Source organism: Podarcis liolepis, assembly GCF_965112155.1.
Source record: "Podarcis liolepis genome assembly, chromosome: 7".
NCBI lineage: Eukaryota > Metazoa > Chordata > Lepidosauria > Squamata > Lacertidae > Podarcis > Podarcis liolepis.
In genome coordinates this window covers 4,435,622-4,456,380 of record NC_139561.1, presented here as the reverse complement: position 1 = coordinate 4,456,380, position 20,759 = coordinate 4,435,622, and the positions used below count along the sequence as shown (strand labels likewise).

Sequence of the window (20,759 nt, the reverse complement as noted above, 5' to 3'; positions counted from 1 at the left end):
GCTCTCTGGGGTCTTAGGCAGAGGAGACAGGTCTTTCCCACTGAAGGTGAGAAGCATAACTCTATGACTGAGCTAGAATGTAGCCTGGTCTGGAATAAGGCAGCTTCACATCTAGCTCAGTATTGTCTATTATTCTAACATAGGGTTGCCATATTTCATAAAGTAAAAACCAGGACACCCCAAAATTATTGAGCCACCAAAATTGTTGAGCCCAATGTTGTTTCAGTTGACTTGCCTAAGATCCAGGAGAAAGCACTGCCTTTCGGAAATCCCCCCCAGAAGTCAATTCCGCCCTTGAAATCCCAGTAACGTCCGGGAAGATCCAGACCTATGGCAGCCCTGTTCTAACTGGCAGCAGCAGTCCAGGGCCTTCTGCTGAGGGCCTTTGTGCCACCTCTTACCTGATCCAGGAGATGCCAGAGACTGGCCCTGGAACCCTTGCCTGGGCTCTGCTGCTGAGCTCTCAACCCTTCAGCTGTGGTCCCTCTGCTGCAGCTTGGTACATGCCTTTGGGCCTATCCACCAGAGGCACAGATGGTCATAGCTGTCAACTTTTCCTTTTTTCTTGCAAGGAATCCTATTCGGAATAAGGGAATTTCCCTTAAGAAAAAGGGAAACATTGACAGCTATGGAGATGGCACAGAGATGGCCATACCAGCTGGGGCAGATAGGAGTTGTAGTCCAAAAGAGGTGAAGGCCACCAGGCTGGCCTAAACTCTCCCTGGTGCTTTGTCTTCTTGCTAGAGGTGAGCAGGAGCAGTCCTGGTGGCCAAGGGACCCATACAGGGCAGTGCAAGGGAAGCTGGACCTGCTTCCCTCTCCTTTGAAGGGCAGCTGTGACTGCTGGGGCAGATGTGACTTCACAGTCAGCCAAGTAATAATGGGGGTGAGCTACCAGTGCAGCAGGCAGCAGCCAACAGGGCTGCACAAAGGCAGCGGGAGAGCTGGGGAAGGCCCAGGCTTTAAAGAACAAGAGTGACTTGAGTCGGTTGTGCTGTGCCTGCAGAGGAGGAGAGGCATGGAGCAGCCCTGGCTTAAGATGCTCTGCCCCTTTAAGAGCTGTGCGCCTCCAGAGGTAGGAATGGAAGTGATGGAGAGGGGTGGGATTGGCCTAGGTGACAGGCAGCTGGAGGCAAGCTACACGGGTGGGCGGATGTGTAGAAACCTCTGGTGTTTGTGAAGCTGCAAGGCAGTCTGCTGTGCAAATGGGATAGGAGCCACAACCATTGCTCCTTCCACTTTCGGTCTCTCCTGCCCAACCTACCAACTGGCATGCAGCCCCTGGACTGTTGACTACAGGCAGCTTGCTTCAACAAGAATCAAGATACATTATATAAAAAAGACAAATCCCACATTCAACACAGCTGTTAATGATAAAATCCTACATTTGTAGTAACACAATTAAGCAGCAAATCTCTAAATCTCTAAAAACTAAAAAACAAAAGTGAATTATTTGCAAAATGAAAATATATCGGAATGCAGCAGATATATATATATATGGGGACCACATGATTATTACAAAAAAGTGCCCCCACATGTAATATTACAAATCAGGAATTAAGTGCCACCCTCACTCCTCCGACAATTACACTCCCCTTGCTTCCATCACATAGTACCATCCACTCAATTCTCACTTTGGCAAAACACTCAAAACATTCCACAACCCATCATCATGTCCAAATCCAGCAGTTGCAAAGACCAAAAACCAACATCTCTCACTTGGGATAACACAAACACCTTTCCCCCATCTGTTATCAAGGGAGATTAAACCCTTCCCCACCAAGAGACCCTCACCCTGGGGGGTGGGCTTCAGGCCCAGCCACCAACGCCCTTGAGTCTTGACCCTCACAGAACAATAATGGCGGAAGAAGAATAAACTGAAAAGGACAAATCTGAGCAGGGATAGGAATGGCTAGCACCTTCTGAGATAGCAGTTACAGTGGATGCACCACTGAGTTGGATGGCTTTAAAAGAGGACTGGACAAATTCATGGAGGAGAAGGTCACAGGGGCCACTAGCCAGGATGCTGCTGCTCTGCCTCCATGGCTGGAAGCAGAAATGCTTCTGAGTGCCAGTTGCTGGAAACAGGAAGGGACAGTGCTCTTGTGCTCAGGTCCTGTTGTGAAGCCACTATGAGAACGGGGTGCTGGACTGAACCAGGCTCTTCTTGTGTCCTTCACTTGCTCTTTGACTTCTTTTGCTGACTTTCACCATGGCTATCACCAGTGCTTTTTTTCTGGGGGGATGCCAGGGCACGCATATCCCTAAACATTTTAGGAATCTAAGTTTGGCCTCATTGAGCGGCAGTTTTCAATATGAGTGGGAAAATGAGAGTACCCCTGTAGTGGTTGGGAGTTACTCGTGCGTAATCCTGCTCCGTTTGAGCATTAGTTTGCCTGGTTAAACCCTCCGGACTGCACAGCCCATCTCAGCGTGGCTGCCCTTAGTCACTCGTAGAATCTGTCTGTGGGCGTTTCTTAAAGCGCTGCCAACATAAGAGTTGTTTGACGCCCAATTGTCTCCGCCTCTCACTGCGCGGGAGTCTCCTGCGCAGGGTGGGCGTGGGCAGCGGGGTGCCTGGGCTCTCCTCACTAACATCCAACAAAGAGTCCTGGAGCCCCTGCACCTCCCTGTCCCGTTGCTCTCCTGGATCCCTGGTGTTACACTTATTCCCTTCCCCTTCTTCCCAGCTGAGTCTCCCCCTAGCGCTGGGACCTTCTCCTGCAGAATCAGAGACCCTCTCCTTCTCCCGTGCCTCTGATGTCAGTTCCCTGACATCCACCTCCCTCTCAGGGCCCCCTTCACTCCCCCTCCGACCTGTGGGCTCTATTGTAGCCTCTTCTCTGGTCGGCGAGCCAAGGAAACCCCGGAATGAGCTGTCCTCCTCATCGGTGGGTGCGAAAACCTCTTCCCACCTGCTAAGGTTCCCACCCATGGAATGACCCTCCCAATCCGATTCTTCTTCAGATTCTGAAAACCCTTCGAAACTCTCTTCCTCCTCCGTGGTACCGAATTGTTCCTCCCAGAATCTCTCTAAGGGCTGGGGCTTATCTGGGAACCGTTGGTGGAAAACTTCCACCATATGCTCGTCGCCAATTGCCTCTGCTGGCACCCACGTGTTTTCCGACCAGGGCTCTCCTTCCCACGCCACCAAGTACTCCACTTGCCGACCTCGCCACCTTGAATCAACTATCTCTGCGGCCAAACTTTGGTGTTCCCTTTCTTCTACCTGTGGTTGTGGCATGACTTCTACCTCCCGCCCCTCGAATTCCCGCCCCTCTCTGTGTGGTGAGAGTAAGGACCTGTGGAACACGGGATGTATTTTCATGTTGTTGGGCAACCTGAGCTTGAACGCCACGGGGTTTATCTGTTGTATGACTTCAAACGGCCCCAGTTGTCTGGGCTGCAACTTCTTGCACCCTCCCTTAAAGGGTAACCCTTGAGTGGACAGCCACACGCGATCCCCCACCCTTATGGTTTCCCCTTCCCTTCGGTGTTTATCTGCTTGCTTCTTGTAATTGGCCTTGGCCCTTTCTAGGTTCATCTTGAGCTGTTGATGTAACGCTTCCATTTCTTCCACAAACTGTTCAGCTGCGGGCACACTCCAGCTCTGTTCCTCATTACCCGGGAATGCCCTGGGATGACGCCCATAATTGGCCAAAAATGGACTCATTCCTGTGGACACATGTTCAGTGTTATTGTACGCAAATTCTGCTAACGCTAGTTTCTCTACCCAATCATTCTGCCTCTCGCTAACGTAGCAGCGTAAGTATTGCTGGAGTACGCTGTTTGCCCTTTCCGCTTGCCCATTGGTTTCTGGGTGTCTCGCTGTCGAGAAGCTGACCTCGACTTGCAGTAGGCTCATGAGCTTCCTCCAGAACCGGGAAGTAAATTGTTTTCCGCGGTCTGAGAGAACCCTCAAGGGGGCGCCATGCAGCCGGAAAATGTGTTCTACAAACAACTGTGCCGTTTCTTCCGCCGTCACCGCATGTGAGCAGGCGATAAAATGGCACATTTTGGTTAGCAAGTCGACTACTACCATCACTGCTGTTTTTCCCCTTGATTTGGGCAGATCCGTCATGAAATCAATTGACACCACCTCCCAGGGTTTGTTTGGTGTGGGTAAGGGTTCCAGCAAACCCGCTGGTACCGTGCGTTCCCCTTTGGCCCTCTGGCAGCGGTCACACCCTCTTACATATTCGCGTACATCTTCCCTCACCCGTGGCCACAAAAATTGTCGGGTCACCAGCATCATGGTTTTGTGTTGCCCAAAGTGCCCCGCTGTGGGGGTGTCATGTAGTTGTTTGAGTACCCTTCTTCTTAGAGCCTCCCCCGGTACGTACATTGCCCCCCTGTAGTACAACACCCCTTTCTTCTCTTCGAACCCCTCTGATGCTCCCCTCCCATCTTGGAGTTCCCTGATTTTTGTTCGTGCGAATTCATCGTCCCTAGTGAGTCCTGCTAGTTCTCTCGTGCCCACTAGAGTTCCCACACACACCCATCGGTCCTCAGGTATGACGTGTCGGGTCTCCGGCAGCCCCTCTCCTTTGAAGTACTCTGGTTTCCGCGAGAGAGCGTCTGCTCTCACGTTTTGCTTGCCTGGCACATACTGGATTTCGAAGGAAAACTTGGAAAACTTCTGCGCCCAGCGAATCTGTCTCTGGTTGAGCACCCATGCTGTCCGCCAATATTCCGAGTTCTTGTGATCTGTACAGACCTGGATCTTGCGCTGCGCCCCTATCAGCAAATGGCACCACCGACGAAAGGCGGCGTAAATTGCTAGCAGTTCTCTGTCGTACACGGTGTAGTTTTGTTCTGACTTGCTCAGCTTCCTCGAGAAAAAGGCACACGGTTTCCATTCTTGCTTGTTCAGTCCTGGCTGCAACAGAACCGCCCCTATGGCTCTGTCTGACGCGTCAGTCTCCAACCGCAGTGGTTTCTCCAAATCCACATGTAGTAATTGTTCTTCCGACGCGAACGCCTTTTTCAATCTTTCAAAGGATCGCTGGGCTTCCTCCGTCCACACAAACTTTTTTTTACTACTGAGACAGTCCGTGATTGGGGCTGTCAAGTGTGCAAAGTTCTTGATGAACTTCCTGTAGAAATTGCCAAAACCTAGGAACCTCTGCACATCCTTTCGTGTCTTTGGGGTTTTCCACTCCAATACTGCTTGTACCTTGCTTGGGTCCATCGCTAAGCCTTTGTCCGATAACTTGTACCCCAGGAACTCCACCTCTCGGGCATGAAACTGACATTTCTCTAGCTTGACTGGTGTTTCTGCAATCGTAGCACTTCCCTGACATCTCTCACATGTTGCTCCTCATTTTCTGAATATATCAAGACGTCGTCCAGGAATGCTACACAGTTCTTGTAAAGCAGAGACCCCAACACGTGGTGCATGAACGCTTGAAAACAGGCGGAGCCTGACTGTAATCCGAAAGGCATAACGAGATATTCAAAGGCCCCCAGGGGTGTGAACATGGTGGTCTTCCATTCATCTCCCTCTCTCATTCGGATTAAGTTGTAAGCCCCCCTAAGGTCTAGCTTGGTGAAAATCTTTCCCTTCCTCACTCTCGTCAGAATGTCGTCAATTCTGGGCATAGAGAAAGTCACAGGTTCTGACACCAAATTTACCGCCCTGAAGTCCACCACAAGCCTCGGTTTATCAGTGTCCTTTTTGTCCACAAAAAATACTGGACTACCCCCCACTGCCTTTGACTCTCTTATAAACCCTCTCTCTAGGTTCTTGTCGAGTTAAGTCCCGTAACTCCTTCATCTCCCTGTCTGACATGGCATACAGCTTACCCACAGGCAGCTGCGCCCCAGGGAGCAAATTGATCTGGCAATCGAACGGCCTGTGGGGTGGCAGTCTATCTGCCTCCTTTTCACTAAAAACCTCCTTCAGATCAGCATATTGTGGTGGCACCTTCCCTTTACCCTCCACTGCCATGCTTGCCACTCTGGCTACGCTCATCCTTGGCGTTTCCCCGCCTAAGCAGTGCTGCAGGCAGTAGTCAGACCCAAAGCTGATGGTCCTCTGATGCCACGCCACCACCGGATCATGTTGCGCTAGCCAGCTCATCCCTAATATTATTGGGGGACCCGCTAATGAGGCAACGTGGAAAGCGATTGTCTCTGAGTGCCTAGACACTCTCATTCTCATCGGTGGGGTCTGGTGTGTAACTTCCCCCCCAATCAGTTCCCTCCCATCAATGGTGGTGACTTGCAGAGGTGCATCCAAAGGTAGCAGGTGAAGCTGATGCTCTAAGGCAAAGTCCCTGCTAAAAAAGTTGCATGAGCTTCCTGAGTCCAGCATACCCTGAACCTTCACTGGGTGCCCATTTGGGAGTTCAAGCACCACCTCAATGGCAATTGCGGCTCTTGGAGAATCTGGTTTGGGCACATTCATTGGTTGTTGGCTCGGCTGCTGTGCCCGCTGATTGGCAGCCAGGCGTTTCCGTTTCCCTGCTCCGGGGTTTGGGGTTCCTCCTCCTCGCCCCCCACGGCCCCCACCATTCCTTGCCAGGCCTTTCTTTGTGGGCAGACTCTGGCAAAATGTCCTGGCCGTTGGCAAAGGAAACATTTCTTGGTCGTTTTTACATCCTTTCCCTCCTTTTTGCGACTCTCGCTGGCGTTTGAAACTTCCTGGGCGCGCGCACCGCCTATTTCCATTGGCTCCGCCGGCGGGGAAGGCTGCCTAGGTATTCTAGGAATGCGGTAGTCATGACAACGCCGCTCTCTCCCTTCCCGCCTCTCTTGAGCCCGCGCTTCCTGTCTTACGCCAATCGCAAGGACTGCTTTGGTCAGCTGATCCATAGACTGTGGGCGGGGTGCGCGCGAAAGCTCATCTTTGAGCCCCTCCTCAAATAGCATTTGTATGGGTTCCGAGTCCAGCTGCCACCCCAGGCGGTGAACGATCATTGCAAAACGTGACCAATAGTCTCTAACCGACCCTTCTCCCTGCTTACAGCTCAGCAGTTCCCGTTTTGTAACACTCTGTTGCACATTGCTACTGTACATTGCGTCCATCGCCTGGAAGAATTTCGGTAGATCCTCCATGGCGTCATTCTGCGTCGCCATAAGCGGTCGAATCCACTCTCTAGCCCCGTCCTGCAAGTGCCCCACAATATAAGCAACTTTCGCTGCGTCATTTTCAAAATCGTTTTGCTGCAGCTTCAAGGCATATTCTATTTCTGTTCTAAACGCCACATACTCTTGAGGCTTTCCCCCAAACTTATGCACCAGTCCCGGTACCTTCCTCGCTATGGGGGTGGGTTTCCCCTGAGCATCCAGAGACCGTCGTTCGTCCAGCCTCGCCGTCAGGATGGTTATGTGCTCTTCCAAGTCGCGGTTTCTCTCCTCCAGCGATTGGCCTCCAGCCGCCCCTTTCGTGGCTCCGACTTCTCCGGTCTTACTCATGATGCCCCCTTCTGCTTGTTGCGCACGAGCAACTTTCAGGGTCAGACAGATTGCTGTAGTGGTTGGGAGTGCGTAATCCTGCTCCGTTTGAGCATTAGTTTGCCTGGTTAAACCCTCCGGACTGCACAGCCCATCTCAGCGTGGCTGCCCTTAGTCACTCGTAGAATCTGTCTGTGGGCGTTTCTTAAAGCGCTGCCAACATAAGAGTTGTTTGACGCCCAATCGTCTCCGCCTCTCACTGTGCGGGAGTCTCCTGTGCAGGGTGGGCGTGGGCAGCGGGGTGCATGGGCTCTCCTCACTAACATCCAACAAAGAGTCCTGGAGCCCCTGCACCTCCCTGTCCCGTTGCTCTCCTGGATCCCTGGTGTTACACTTATTCCCTTCCCCTTCTTCCCAGCTGAGTCTCTCCCTAGCGCTGGGACCTTCTCCTGCAGAATCAGAGACCCTCTCCTTCTCCCGTGCCTCTGATGTCAGTTCCCTGACAACCCCTAAACATTTTTTTAAAGAAAAAAAGCACTGGTTGCCATGGGCAAAAAGGACAATGGGAAAGCTACCTATTGCCACATTCTGAGCTGATTGACATGTGTTCTGGTATTGTTTGGGGGGTGGACTGCTTGGCTCAGTGGTGGTCTGCTGGCTGAGCCCCTTTGGCTAACACCTCTGTGCAAGCAGGTATCAGGTAATAAGTACCTGAAGGGTGGGAAGAGCAGAAACATCCCAGATGTTTCCTATCCAGCTCTACCCCACCAACCCCAGTTCCTTCCCACTCCCCACAGTTACCAATACCAGGAGGGGGAAATGTACAAAATGGTAATCACTTAGCAAATAAGCTATGTTTACAATTTAATTGATATGATTTCTACTGATTGCAGGATTCAGTCTTTTCTCCAGGGCAGAATTCATGCAGCCTTGCTGAGAAATCTTCCTTGTCAACAGTTTGGATGCTTTTCTCTCTCATGTTTTTCTCCAGGGACATCTGCTTTAGAGATGGCCTTGGGCCCCCTCATCTTCCTGGCTGTGCTAGCTCTAGTTCATCAGCCCCTGATGGTCAGTGACCACACAGACTCGGCCACACGGGACCGGCTCCAGGAGCATGAGAAGCTTATGAAAACAGAAATGGGACGCCTGCAGACAGAATTTGACCAAAAGGGCTGGAGCTGGGACCCAAGGCAGAGCCGGGAGGATTGGGTGACAACCGATCCGGCAGCAGAGGATGGAACCTGGGATGGGTGGCACTACGTAGGGCTGGTCATTCTCATCCTGTTTGGGTGCTGCGGACACATCATAGAGAAGGAACCCAGTTATGACTCCAGCACAGACAGCTCCAGCACCACCACCAGTGAAGAAGACTATGACGACACTGACACGGAATCCGAAGACGACGAATCCAAGCAAAAAATGCTGGAGACCTTCTATGCCCAGCACGTTGACCTGGAAACCAGTCATCTGACCACCATGTGTGACTTTGTGGAGACCTTTGTGAATGACTTGCTGGAGGCTTGTCGCGGAGCCCTTCCCTACCAGAACACCCTCCTTGTGCTGGAGAATTGCATCGGGGTGGACAGTGCCTTTGAAGGATGGCACACACAGAAGCCTTCCAAAGCTTTCCGCGTTCTCGTGCCCGTACAACCACCCAAGGGGCACTCTTTCCGCATTGAAACTAGTGAATCTGAGGGTGCCCCAAGCACACATGGACACATCTTGGTGGAGACAGAATGTGTGTGCAAGAGAGAGAGGTTCCTGCGGGACGTGGTGTGTTTCCTTCACCATCCAGAGCAAGAACTGAGCAGTGACAAGCAAGGAATCCTCCTTATCCATGCTTTGTGCACCAGCTTCCACTTGGATGTGGAGAAAACCATCCACTGGTTCCAAGGCCTGGTGGGCAAGGCCTGGCCCAGTATCCAGCCCAGGTACAACCTTGACCTTGTGCCTCAGCCTTCTAATTCAGCATGTCGACTAAAATTGGCATTCCGGTCAGGCAGGTCGATCTCTGTTGACATCATACTCGGGGTGCAGCAAGGAGACTCCTTGGTCTTCCTGGCCACCCAACCTGCCATGATGGATCGTTTGACTGGCACTGTCTGGCAGAGGTCCTTTGCTGTCCAGGAGCTGCTCTTTTTTAAGTGGGTGAGCCAGCGAGTCTCAGAGAAGAGCTGCCACCTGAAATGTCTCCAGATCATAATCTATTTCAAAGAGTCCAGCCCATCAGAGGGGAAGAACATGGTGCTCACCAACTATCACTACAAGACTTGCCTGATGCATCTCTTGCTCTTCCAGCCCCCGTTGGACTGGGGCCCTGAGAGCTCTGCACGAAGACTTCAGGACATCCTCTTGTATATGCACACCGCCCTGCAGGAGATCTATCTTCAGCATTTCCTGATTGGTAACATCTCCTTGCCTATCCAGATCCCTATGCCCAGGGTCCTCCGGAGTGCAACACCCGTAAATCTTTTCAGGCACTTGGCAGAGGACCCAAACCTTCATGCCAAGGCAATGAAGGAGTTTGCAGAGGTTGTACAAGCAGTGAGGGCTCTGTTGACAGGGTACCGACAGTAGCAAAAGTCAGCTCTGTTAGAAAGACCAGCCCTTTGTGGCTCTTCATAGACCCACATACCCTAACAGGGTTGGAAAGGCAGAGGGTGGTGGCCAGCAATGAAACAAAGCTGGCTTAGATGTGTAGGAGCATCTCTGATCCTGCTGGGATGGTGCCATGTGGGTATCTTCACAATGTTCCCATGCTCCAGATTGATCTGGTAAAAGGCAGGTGAGGCTGCAGAAGGACCCATCAAACCATGCTGGTTTACATTCTTAGTGCCAACTACTCTTCTGTATTTTTATATGCTCCAGTTCCAAAATAATTTGCTATATTAAACTTGAAATAAAGGTTCCAGCAAACTGTGTTCTTAAATGCCTGCCAGGCCTCCAATGAAGCCACTGTGTTTCACTGCTTCTCTAGGTCTACCTTTAGAAAACCCATAAACTAACCACAGGCATCTGATGGCCACAGGGCTGCATTTGCAACTTCCCTAGCTGTTTCTTCCAATGGAACATGAGATGGAAGGAGGGGTCACTAATCTGTCTTGGTCTGAAAACAAAAGAAGTGTGTCGATCCCTAACTATGGCAGCACTGTCACACTGTGTGCAGGGGCCGTACCCAACACTCGTGGTGCCTGTGGCAGAAAATCCAAAGAAATTAATTAACATGGGGCACAGCAAGCTGTTTGAACAGGGGTGAGTAGCTTCTGACCATCCATATACTGTTGGGCTCCCATCAGCCCCAACCAGCATGGCCAAGGGCTGATGGGAGTTGTAGTCCAGCAACACCTGGGGGACCACAGTCTTCCTACCACTGAGTTAGAAAGCTGTCCTGCACATGCCTCATTCAAATGAATGGGAACCACCAGAGCATTTTTTATTCTCTTCAAAATAAGAACTGCACAATGTGTCCCTGCAAAGGTTTCTAAGGACAGCAGTCTACCATGGATTCAAGGCTGGTTATGCATGCAATTTTTGAACAGCAGCCACACAATGCCCTCTTCAGAATACCGTCCTATATTATTTTCCCTTTTAGTTTCTGTGGAAAATCTAGCAAGTTAAAAAACAAAGAGCTGTGGAAATGGTAGATGTGGATTAAATTGGGGTGTGGTGGATACGAGGTGGCATTTGGATGAGGATGTGTAGAGGCAGTGAAAAGCTTGCATGCATGGAGAGCAGGGATTCCTAAATAAACTGTGCAGGAGCATCCAGGCACTTGTCCAGGCTTCATGTTTCCTTCAGAATGAGGCACAGGGGACGCAGGGATATGCATACCCCCAAACATTTTGTGAAGCTAAGAATGGCCTCATTGCCAGGCAGTATTTCAATATGAGTAGGTAAATGAGAGTACCAAAAATATATATATAGAAAAAAACCACTGGGCCCAGCAAAGGCTGAGGTGTCTTTAGGATTTATGGTTTATTTACAAATATATACCACCTAAGCCTACAACGGAGGAGTTCACAGCATTAGCACTCCAAGAGACCTTGCTTCTCCCATAGTTGCAATCTTCAAACAGACATCAAGCATCGCTCTGTCTCTTTGGCTTCCCAGCCTGCCCCTTCCACTTCCAGCTTCTACCTCACATCATTCCACTCCACTCTCTGCTCTTGTCTTTGCCTTTCTAAGTACCAGCGAGTTTGAGGGAAGCCAAACCCATTTTCTGTCTAATCCACTTCCTTTGTTCCTTTGTACTTGTAGAGTGTGGAGTACCGTATTTTTCGCCCTATAGGACACACCGGCCCATAGGACGCACCTAGCTTTTTGGGGGGGAAATCAAGGAAAAAAATTTTATTTCCCCCCCAGGTTTGCGCAGCCATCCCCAAGCTAGAAGAGGGAGACGGAGCGCTCCGTCTCCCTCTTCTGCCTTCAGGGACAGCCTCTCTCGCCTCCGTGGGGCAGCGGCTTGCCCCACTGTCCCCCGAGCTTATGGGGCTGGTGATGGGGAGAAGCAAGCTTGCTTCTCCCCCCCGGCAGCCTCCAGATCAGGTCGGGGAATAGCGGGGTGACGGCGCTCCGCCTCCCCGCTATCCCCCGAGCTTATGGGGCTGGCAGTGGCGTAGCGTGGGTTGTCAGCACCCGGGGCAGGGCAAGTAATTTGCGCCCCCTAACCCCTAACCTGCCACCGCCGCCAGGTCTGGTCTGGTGTGGTTCTCTCCCGCGCTCAGCGCTGCGCTGGGCGGCCGCTGCACTGTCCCTCCCCCAGATAGTCCCTCGCTCTCTCTCCGCACCGCACGCCTGGCACCCCCCCACACACAGTGGGCGGCGACCCGGCGGCTCAGATCGGATTCACACAGCCAGCACTGCAGTGAGAGAGGGTGAGTGAGCCAGGTAGGGGCAGAGAGCTGAGAGTGCGAGCGCGCCCCCCCAGATGTTGCGCCCGGTGCGGCTGGCCCCCCTGCACCCCCCACGCTACGCCACTGGGGGCTGGCGATGGGGAGAAGCAAGCTTGCTTCTCCCCCCGCCAGCCTCCAGATCAGGTCGGGGAATAGCGGGGTGACGGCGCTCCGCCTCCCCGCTATCCCCCGATCTTATGGGGCTGGCGATGGGGAGAAGCAAGCTTGCTTCTCCCCCCCCCCCCCGCCAGCCTCCAGATCAGGTCGGGGAATAGCGTGGTGGCGGCGCTCCGCCTCCCCACTATCCCCCGAGGTTGTGGGCTGCAGGCTGCTGCCCACAAGTTTTGCGAGCCGGCGGGACCTCCCGCCGGGCTTGCAAGGCTTGCGGATAGCTTCCTGAAGCCTGGAGAGCGAGAGGGGTCGGTGCGCACCAACCCCTCTCGCTCTCCAGGCTTCAGGGAAAGCCTGCATTCGCCCCATAGGACGCACCCACATTTCCCCTTCATTTTTGGAGGGGGAAAAGTGCGTCCTATAGGGCGAAAAATACGGTGAATTTGTAGTTTATTTAAAAAACACAATTTAAACAGTTAAAATCATTGGCAGCATTATAATGACATTTGTAATGTGAAATTGATTGTGATAAATTAGGAGTACATAATAGTTGGGGAAAGTGTAAGATGCAAAAAATTAATTTTTAAAATTTAAGAACCCATGGGAGGGAGGGAAGTCGGAAGGTTCAGAGAACCTTGTTATTGGATATATGTGTGAGAGATGAGATGTATAAAATTGGAAACTAATAAAAAAATCATTAAAAAAAATATATGTGTTGGTGCTGACCTTGAAAGCCCTAAACGGCCTCCGCCCAGTATGCGTGAAGGAGCATCTCCACCCCCATCATTGAGCCCGGACACTGAGGTCCAGCTCCGAGGGCCTTCTGGCGGCTCCCTCGCTGCGAGAAGCCAAGTTACAGGGAACCAGGCAGAGGGCCTTCTCGGTAGTGGCACCCGCCCTGTGGAAACAAGCAACTATCTGACTTTTAGAAGGTACTGAAAGCAGCCCTGTTTAGGGAAGTTTTAAACGTCTGATGTTTTATTATAATTTTAATTACACTCATTAATACTCAGTGGATTTTCCACAGTCAACATTTGGTGTTTGGAATCCATTATTATTGGAAATTGGACTTGGTTGCCAGTAGTTCCTCATTCATATTAAAGTGGGGGTTTTTTTGCGGGGGGTGTTGTATGTTCACTAGGCATTCAGACACCTCTTTATTGTCAACAAATTTTCCATGGTGGTTTCTGACTAGGCAGAAACCAGATCCCTTTTGGGTTCCCCTTGGCAAGGCCTGCATCATACGAGGCCAGTGTAACATGGAGCAGGGACTTCTGGGTGGCTGCCCCTGTTCTGTTCTGCATTGCTAGGGGTTGGCCTTGTATGATACAGGATTTGCCAAGGGGAACCCGAAAGGGATCTGGTTTCTGCCTAGTCAGAAACCACCATGGAAAGTTTGCCAATATCTAAAGGTGTCCAAAAGCTTAGTGAACATCTTGACTTTAAGAAAGCAGACTTCATAAAACTTAGGGAAGTGCTGGGTGAGATCCCATGGACAGTAATACTAAAAGGAAAGGGAGTTCATGATGGCTGGGAGTTTGTTAAGAGGGAGATAGTAAAAGCACAACGTCAGGCAATACCAATGAGACGGAAACATGGAAGGTGCCTAAAGAAGCCAGGGTGGCTATCTAAAGAACTTTTAACTGAGTTAAGATTAAAAAAGGATGTGTACAAAAGATGGAAAAGGGGGGAAACCACCAAAGAGGAATTCAAACAAATAGCCAGCACGTGTAGACACAAAGTCAGAAAAGCTAAAGCACAAAATGAACTCAGGCTTGCTAGAGAGGTTATAAGCAACAAAAAAGGCTTTTATGGATATGTCCGTAGCAAAAGGAAGAACAAAGAAACAGCGGGGTCACTCAGAGGAGAAGATGGTGGAATGCAAACAGGGGACACAGAAAGGGCTGAACTCCTCAATGCCTTCTTTGCCTCAGTCTTCTCCGATAAAGAAAACAATGCCCGACCTGAAGAATTTGGAGCAAATGATTCAGCAGAGGAAACACAGCCCAGAATAACTAAGGAGATAGTACAAGAATAGATGATACAAATATTACAGACGTAAGCTCTGAGATTCAAAGAGCAAAGAGACAGTCAACAAATATCTGAACTTGTTTCTGAGGTGTTTGCTTCTCATCTACCCTGCTGGTCACTGCCTGAACCCTTGTGGACTGGCACTGCACCAATTCAGGCAAGACGAGCGGCTGGGCCTCCAAGTCCAGTTTCCAATAATAATAGATTGCAAACACCAAATGCTGACTATGGAAAATCCACTGAGTATTCATGAGAGTGAAATTCCATTATTACCCCCCTCTCTGCTGTGTGTTTGTGTGCCTCCACCTCAAATTTATAAAATCCCTTCTCCTTTTAGAAGTAGCTGCTAGGCTAGATGAACAAGTAGCCTGCACTGGCAGAAATAAGCTTCCTGTGTTTCTACAGGCAGCTAAATCTCAAAGCAGATTTATGGAGGATGCTGTAAACTTATATTTGAAATATAAAAGGAGACAAAAAATTGCATCAGGAAACATAGGCAGACAGAGATATATTTTCCTTCCAGAGGAAGGGTCATGGGAGGATCAAAGCCCTTAGAACAAATTCCAGGATTCTGTTCATAGCTACAGCAAAGGACTAATGCGAAACAGCAAGTTGCATGCGTTTATTAACAATCACGTGGTGTGTTTTTCAGATTTGTTGATGAAAAGAGCACTGCACAACAGCATCCCTAGCCCCAAGAAAATCCCGCCAAATGTTGGATGAAACCCAGTCAATTGCCCATATCCTAACAACATAAATAAAGCTAAAAATCAACCTATGCAGCCCTATTTTGAGGGGAAAGGGTCTACAGGCAGAAAAAATATGCTGTAGAAAGGACATGTCTAAGTCTGAACAAGGCTTGTTGACTCCAACAGCCCCCTTGCTCTTGGAAGACTGACCTGCCAGTCCCACCCGAGAGATGCTGGGTCAAATCACAATCACCCTAAGGCATTCCAGTTGTAAAGTTGCTTATGTATCCTGCCCAGACAAATTGCAGGGAACTAGTAAGTGCTCACCCAAATGCTACCACATGGGTCCAAGCACTTTTCACCCACAGAAAGATTGCTGAGCAACAATATGAAATGTCCCCCTTGGTCTGTATTCACCTAATACCTAGAGATACAACAGCCAGCAGTTTGGCTAATCCCAAGAGAGGGGAGACAGAAGGTTTGACAGAAGGTTTGGCCATGAGCCAATTGCCCAGGGCTATAAAGGAGACGTCTGACCAAGTTTCAGCTGGTCTGCTTCTTGCTGTGTAGGTCTCCAAGGGAACGCAAGCTGTTCGCAAAAGAGATTCTCCTACTGCTCCTCCAAATCACTCATCCAGGGCGCAGTGTCTCAGCTGTGTCTCAGGAGGAGGAAGCTACAATGGCCAGTCCCACCTTGTGCCAGGGTTCAGCTAATTCCCTGCCCCTCTTAAAGGCTTCAAACCAACAGCTATGGGACATGTCCCACTGGCCCCTTCCCAGAAAGGGTTTCCCAGGTAAGCATTAGCAAACAGCACAGGCATCCAGACGAGTCCCTCAGCGCTTCACCCGCCGCTTCTCCAGCTCCTCCTGCACCCGCTGCCTCAGGGCCTCGCGCATAGCTGGTTCCAGCTGGTTCTGAGCACTGACCTTCTCGGCTACCTCATCAGGGTCATTGTCCTATGGGAAAGAAGGAAAGGCCCCATTAAAATGGCAGGTTCAAAACATCTACATTACCATGCGCAGGGAATGGGAAACCACTAGGGAGATTTCCGAAAGCAAAACCCTTTGCACTCCACCCCGTGGCTGAAAAGCCTGTAAGCTACGGCTGCCGTATGTCCGGATTTTGCTGGACATTACCAGGATTTCAAAGGCGGAATTGATGTCTGGGGGGCGTTTCTGAAAGGTGGCACTTTGTCCTGGATCTTAAGCAAGTCAATCAAAAAATTACGTTTTTTGGCATTTTAGGGTTTTCCTTTAAAAAAGGTCAGTAATTTTTGTGGTTTCACAAAAAGAAGCCCAACAATTTTGGGGTGTCCTGGTTTTATGTAAGCCAGCCAGCTTCCTAAGTACTGTTGATTTTGTAAGCTTTCCTAGGCGGCTAAATAGGTTTCTGCCATATACATCCACTTTCTATGGTTCTGAGACTTCTCTTCCGTTGTTGTTTTTAACTGCTTTGGAACTATTTTTACCTGTTTTTATTATATTTCATAAATCACCTTTGGATATATGTGGAAGGTTATTAATACGTAATAACTACAGGCATGCCTCCATTTACACAACTTGTGCACAACCGCACAGACACACAGTGCTGGGAAAGAAATAGAATCATACCAGAAAATGACAGAAGAGAGCTGGAGAGTCCTCATGACTCATGAGGAAACCCTCCTCAGACCTGAAGAAGACACTGTGGTGGAAGAAGCCCCAAACAGGCCTGGGGTGCAGAGGGGTTTTATTTAGGCTGCTCGGCTTCCCTGCCTAACAGCTGATGTGTGGGGTAGTGCAGCTGCTGCTGCTGCAGTTTTCCCACACATCCTTCAGCAAGCTCCAGAGCTTCAACTCTAGATATTTTTGTCTGGATTAGAGAGAACAGGGGAGAGGGAGGTGGAGAGCAGGGGAAAACAGGCACTTAAAGTCTTTATGGAGGGTTCTCCCTATGTTGTGCGATTTCACCTACATGCACGGCACCCGGAATGTAGCCCCATGTCAAAGGAGGGATGCCTGTACTCTTGAGTGGAATGGATGCATTTCCTGGGTGATTTGCAAACTTCTGTTTGAAGTGCACTATTTTGGCCTAACCTAGTGCTAAGCCTCTGCATGACAATCTATTTTTAGTAACTTGTAACTGTAGTTTATTTTCATAAATGGAATTAACATATTTACTGAACTTGTGTTACTTAAGTTATATTTTTTATTTTCATTTAAGAAGAGAAGAATAAAATGATGGTTCTACACAGCAGTTAATATATAACTATATTCCGCACAAAAATCCCACAATCTCAAAACCAAGATCTTAAGATGTATATATTTAGGCTCAGAAGCAAGTCCCTTTTGGTCCTTGAAAGTGTGCTTAAGACTGTAGCTTTCAATTAGCAAAAGTCTTTCCATGCAGTACCATTAAAAATGGGTCCTACTTCTCTCAGTGTTACTGGAATCAACCTTTAAATTAGTAACTTCCCATTTCCTCCATTACTGAGACCCATCCTTTAAACAGTAATTTTATTTTATTTTTTCAGATAGGGCAATCCTTCAGTTTACTCTTTCTTTCATTTTATTTTGTGTTTCAGCAGTAAGCATGCAATGAAATTATTAAGATAAAGAACAAAGGACTATGGATCTGGAGGAAGAGGCCAGGCAGCAGACAGGATGGCAATGCAAAAGGAAACCCAGGTTTGCCCCAGCATGTCACCCAGTCACATACCTGGTGTACAACAATGGAAGTGATCTTTCCACTGTCAGCCTCATATTCCAGGCAGAAGAGAGCTGGTCCAGAAGAGAGCTGGTCTGGTTCTGTACTGGAGCTGCTTTCACTGGATCCCTCATACTCCAGGCCAGACATGGTTTCAGCTCTACCTGAAATGCAAAGAGGAAATAGCAAGGGAGGCAGCTGTTTGTCTTGCTGTTTGGTATCCACATATAAAATGTGGTCCCAGGAAAAGGTATTCACATCTTGGCCCCATCCTATTTGTGCCAATAAAAGCTTCAGCAGAACCTTCAAAGGGCCCTGATCTTTGAAGCACGGAATATGGAGTCCTGACATCTCCCTTTGCCAGAGTAATTGTTACAACAACAGAAACATGAGAAGATGGACAGTTGATTTAACTCACTTCTCCGGCAGGGGTGATAGACCTGCTGATCTGGTTTCTTGGGCCTGGCTGGGGCTGGTGTATGCCTCTTCTTTACCTTTTCCTTAGCTTCCTTCATCTCCTTATCATAGTCATCCCTGGAGAGGAAGTGGGAAAACAACACAGTCTTTTCATAGGACACTTTAGAGGGTTGAAAAAATGCACAATTGCTGGGAAGAAATCTCATGTGGTACTCCAGACCTGTCAAACAGTCCCGTCTCCTCACCAATAAATCCTTTAAAACAATTTCATTTAATATTTTTATTGCTAAAAATGTCAGCTTCATTTATACCCAACCCAAGTTTGGCCAAAACTTTGTTCCCTTTGAGCGCAATCCTGCAAACAGTTATAAAAGGAATTAACTTGTCAGTTGATACATTTTATTATTACAATAATCGATTAAGGTTTTGCAAGATGAGCACCATCTTTCCCTCCACTGGCTATGAACACCCAAAAGAACCCTATAGGACACATGTTCAGAGACCAATCCAAGTGATTTCAATAAACTTACTCAGAGTCTCAGATAAATGTTTTCAGAAATGAAACCTACATTTTTGTTTTTACTATTTAATAGCTGTGTAATTCTCTGCATGTGTAGTTAGTAGTAAAGCCCACTGCATTCCACAGGACTTGCAACACAATCCTAACCATGTCTACTCAGAAGCAAGTACTACACAATTCAATGGGGTTTACTCCCAGGTAAGTGGGAGCAGGCTTGCTGCCTTATTCCCTCGGATTTCTAAGTAAGATTTCGAAGCAGGATTGCGGTGATAGTACTGGACTGGATTTCAGTCGTGCTTTTTGTATGCAGACAGTTCCATTGTTTTAGCAACAGCAAAAACTGCAAAAGAAGACCAATGACTTCTATTCCATACATACCTAGAGAAATCAACATATCATCTCACTTTGATTTTGAGAAAATACTGACATACCTAACAGGGCTGGCATAAGGTACTGAAATACCACCTGGAAAACGCAATGATCACCCAAAATGGAATTATTCAAGCTGGTGTTATTTCTCGCACACTGCAATAGTTAACAATAAAAAGAAGGGGGATGCAGCACAACCGAAGAAAGGTGTGGTCCTCGTCGTACCCCACATACCTGCGAGTAAGACCCGCAGACTGAGCCGGAAGTCTCTGGCCCCAATCTCCTTCTTTGCCATGAACTCACCCAAACAACTCCTCCCGGCCACAATGGCCGGCTTTACGGGGCTGGGGTGAGCATTCAGACAAGACCGGCCTCCCAAGCGAGGTCTCCTAGCCATCGCTTTCCTGCTGCTGCTGCTGCCGTTCCTTCGCCCCCAAAGAAGGGCGGGCGGGCGGGCGGCGGGAGCAGCAGCCAAGCCCTCCTGGAAGTGGGGCGGGCCTGGGCTCGGACACGCGGGTCCGGGGCTCCGCGCTCCCCACTCGGCCCAGGAGCTCCCGCGCCGGTACCTGGCGATCTGGTTGCGGCGGATGTGCCGCACGAAGCCGTGGCTCATGTCCAGGCGCCCTCCCGGCCGGCAGCCGCCCCAGGCCGGGCTCTCCCGCGGCCCCGCCGACTCCATCGAAGCCTCCGCCGCCAGGCCCGGCGCCGCCTTCTCCGCTGGTTGGCGCGGGCGGCGGGAGCCGGGTGGGAGGAGCCCCCGAGCCGGCCGGCCGGGCCGAGCCAGGAGCCACCGGGCCAGCCCAGAAGCGCGGCAGGCCCTCGGGGCAGGGACCCCCTCCAGCAGCCGCGAAGCCAGCGGGGCGCGAACTTTCCCCCTCGGGGCCGCACTTTCAGAACAGAAAGTTGCTTCTTGCGGCACAGCGAATGTTCTTAGGGGTAAGAAATACAGCATCTTAAAAAGTCAACAAAGGTCCGTACAGTAAAAGCTCTGGTTTTCCCAGTAGTGATGTATGGAAGTGAGAGCTGGGCCATCAAGAAGGCTGATCGCCGAAGAATTGATGCTTTTGATTTCTGGTGCTGGAGGAGACTCTTGAGAGTCCCATGGACTGCAAGAAGATCAAACCTATCCATTCTTAAGGAAAGCAGCCCTGAGTGCTCACTGGAAGGACAGATCCTGAAGCTGAGGCTCCAAGACTTTGGCCACCTCATGAGAAGAGAAGACTCCCTGGAAGACCCTGATGCTGGGGAAGATGGAGGGCACAAGGAGAAGGGGATGACAGAGGACGAGATGGTTGGACAGTGTTCTTGAAGCTACCAGTATGAGTTTGACCAAACTGGGAGGCAGTGGAAGACAGAAGTGCCTGGCGTGCTCTGGTCCAGGGGGTCACGAAGAGTCGGACATGACTAAACAACAACAAGAAATCCATTGAATACAACAGCTAGCACCGCTTGATTGACAGAAGTATCCACTTGATGCTCTTGCTCCCATTTTCAAAAGATATCTACACATATTGTGCAAATAATAATAATAATAATAACAGATACTTACTATACTATACACTACACCGAAATATTTAAATGTTTATTGGAAACGTCCCGCCACACTTCGCATCCTCTCCCGCCTCCTCTAAAGCAGTGGTGTCAAA

At 49.8% G+C, this 20,759-nt stretch overlaps 2 protein-coding genes across 3 annotated transcripts; one reads left to right on the top strand and one right to left on the bottom strand.

Moving 5' to 3' along the window:
* Nucleotides 1-877: 877 nt before the first annotated feature.
* Nucleotides 878-10,293, top strand: LOC310711756 (inositol 1,4,5-trisphosphate receptor-interacting protein-like 1). The gene is made up of 2 exons (XM_083514005.1): nucleotides 878-1,075; nucleotides 8,390-10,293. Exon 2 carries the CDS (start codon nucleotides 8,407-8,409, stop codon nucleotides 9,973-9,975), a length of 1,569 nt encoding a protein of 522 aa, XP_083370131.1. The 5' UTR covers nucleotides 878-1,075; nucleotides 8,390-8,406; the 3' UTR covers nucleotides 9,976-10,293.
* Nucleotides 10,294-14,923: 4,630 nt separating this feature from the next.
* LOC310711948 (UPF0561 protein C2orf68 homolog) lies at nucleotides 14,924-19,807 on the bottom strand. 2 transcript variants are annotated; one of them, XM_083514467.1, is made up of 4 exons: nucleotides 19,680-19,807; nucleotides 18,226-18,341; nucleotides 17,820-17,971; nucleotides 14,924-16,078 (listed from the first exon to the last, which is right to left on the bottom strand). In XM_083514467.1, exons 1-4 carry the CDS (start codon nucleotides 19,790-19,792, stop codon nucleotides 15,956-15,958), a joined length of 504 nt encoding a protein of 167 aa, XP_083370593.1. In that variant the 5' UTR covers nucleotides 19,793-19,807; the 3' UTR covers nucleotides 14,924-15,955. The 2 variants fall into 2 exon arrangements, with proteins under 2 accessions (XP_083370593.1, XP_083370592.1); XM_083514466.1 differs by lacking the exon at nucleotides 19,680-19,807 and having other exon boundaries at nucleotides 18,226-18,863.
* Between the last annotated feature and the right edge of the window lie 952 nt (nucleotides 19,808-20,759).

Excerpts from the sequence above, each read along its gene's own strand:
- LOC310711756 (XM_083514005.1), top strand. The coding sequence starts at position 8,407 with ATGGCCTTGGGCCCCCTCATCTTCCTGGCTGTGCTAGCTCTAGTTCAT.
- LOC310711948 (XM_083514466.1), bottom strand. The coding sequence starts at position 18,529 with ATGAAGCTGACATTTTTAGCAATAAAAATATTAAATGAAATTGTTTTA. Across the intron at positions 17,972-18,225 it reads CTATCACCCCTGCCGGAGAA|GTAGAGCTGAAACCATGTCT; the intron begins GTGAGTTAAATC and ends TTTGCATTTCAG. Across the intron at positions 16,079-17,819 it reads CTTCCATTGTTGTACACCAG|GACAATGACCCTGATGAGGT; the intron begins GTATGTGACTGG and ends TCTTTCCCATAG.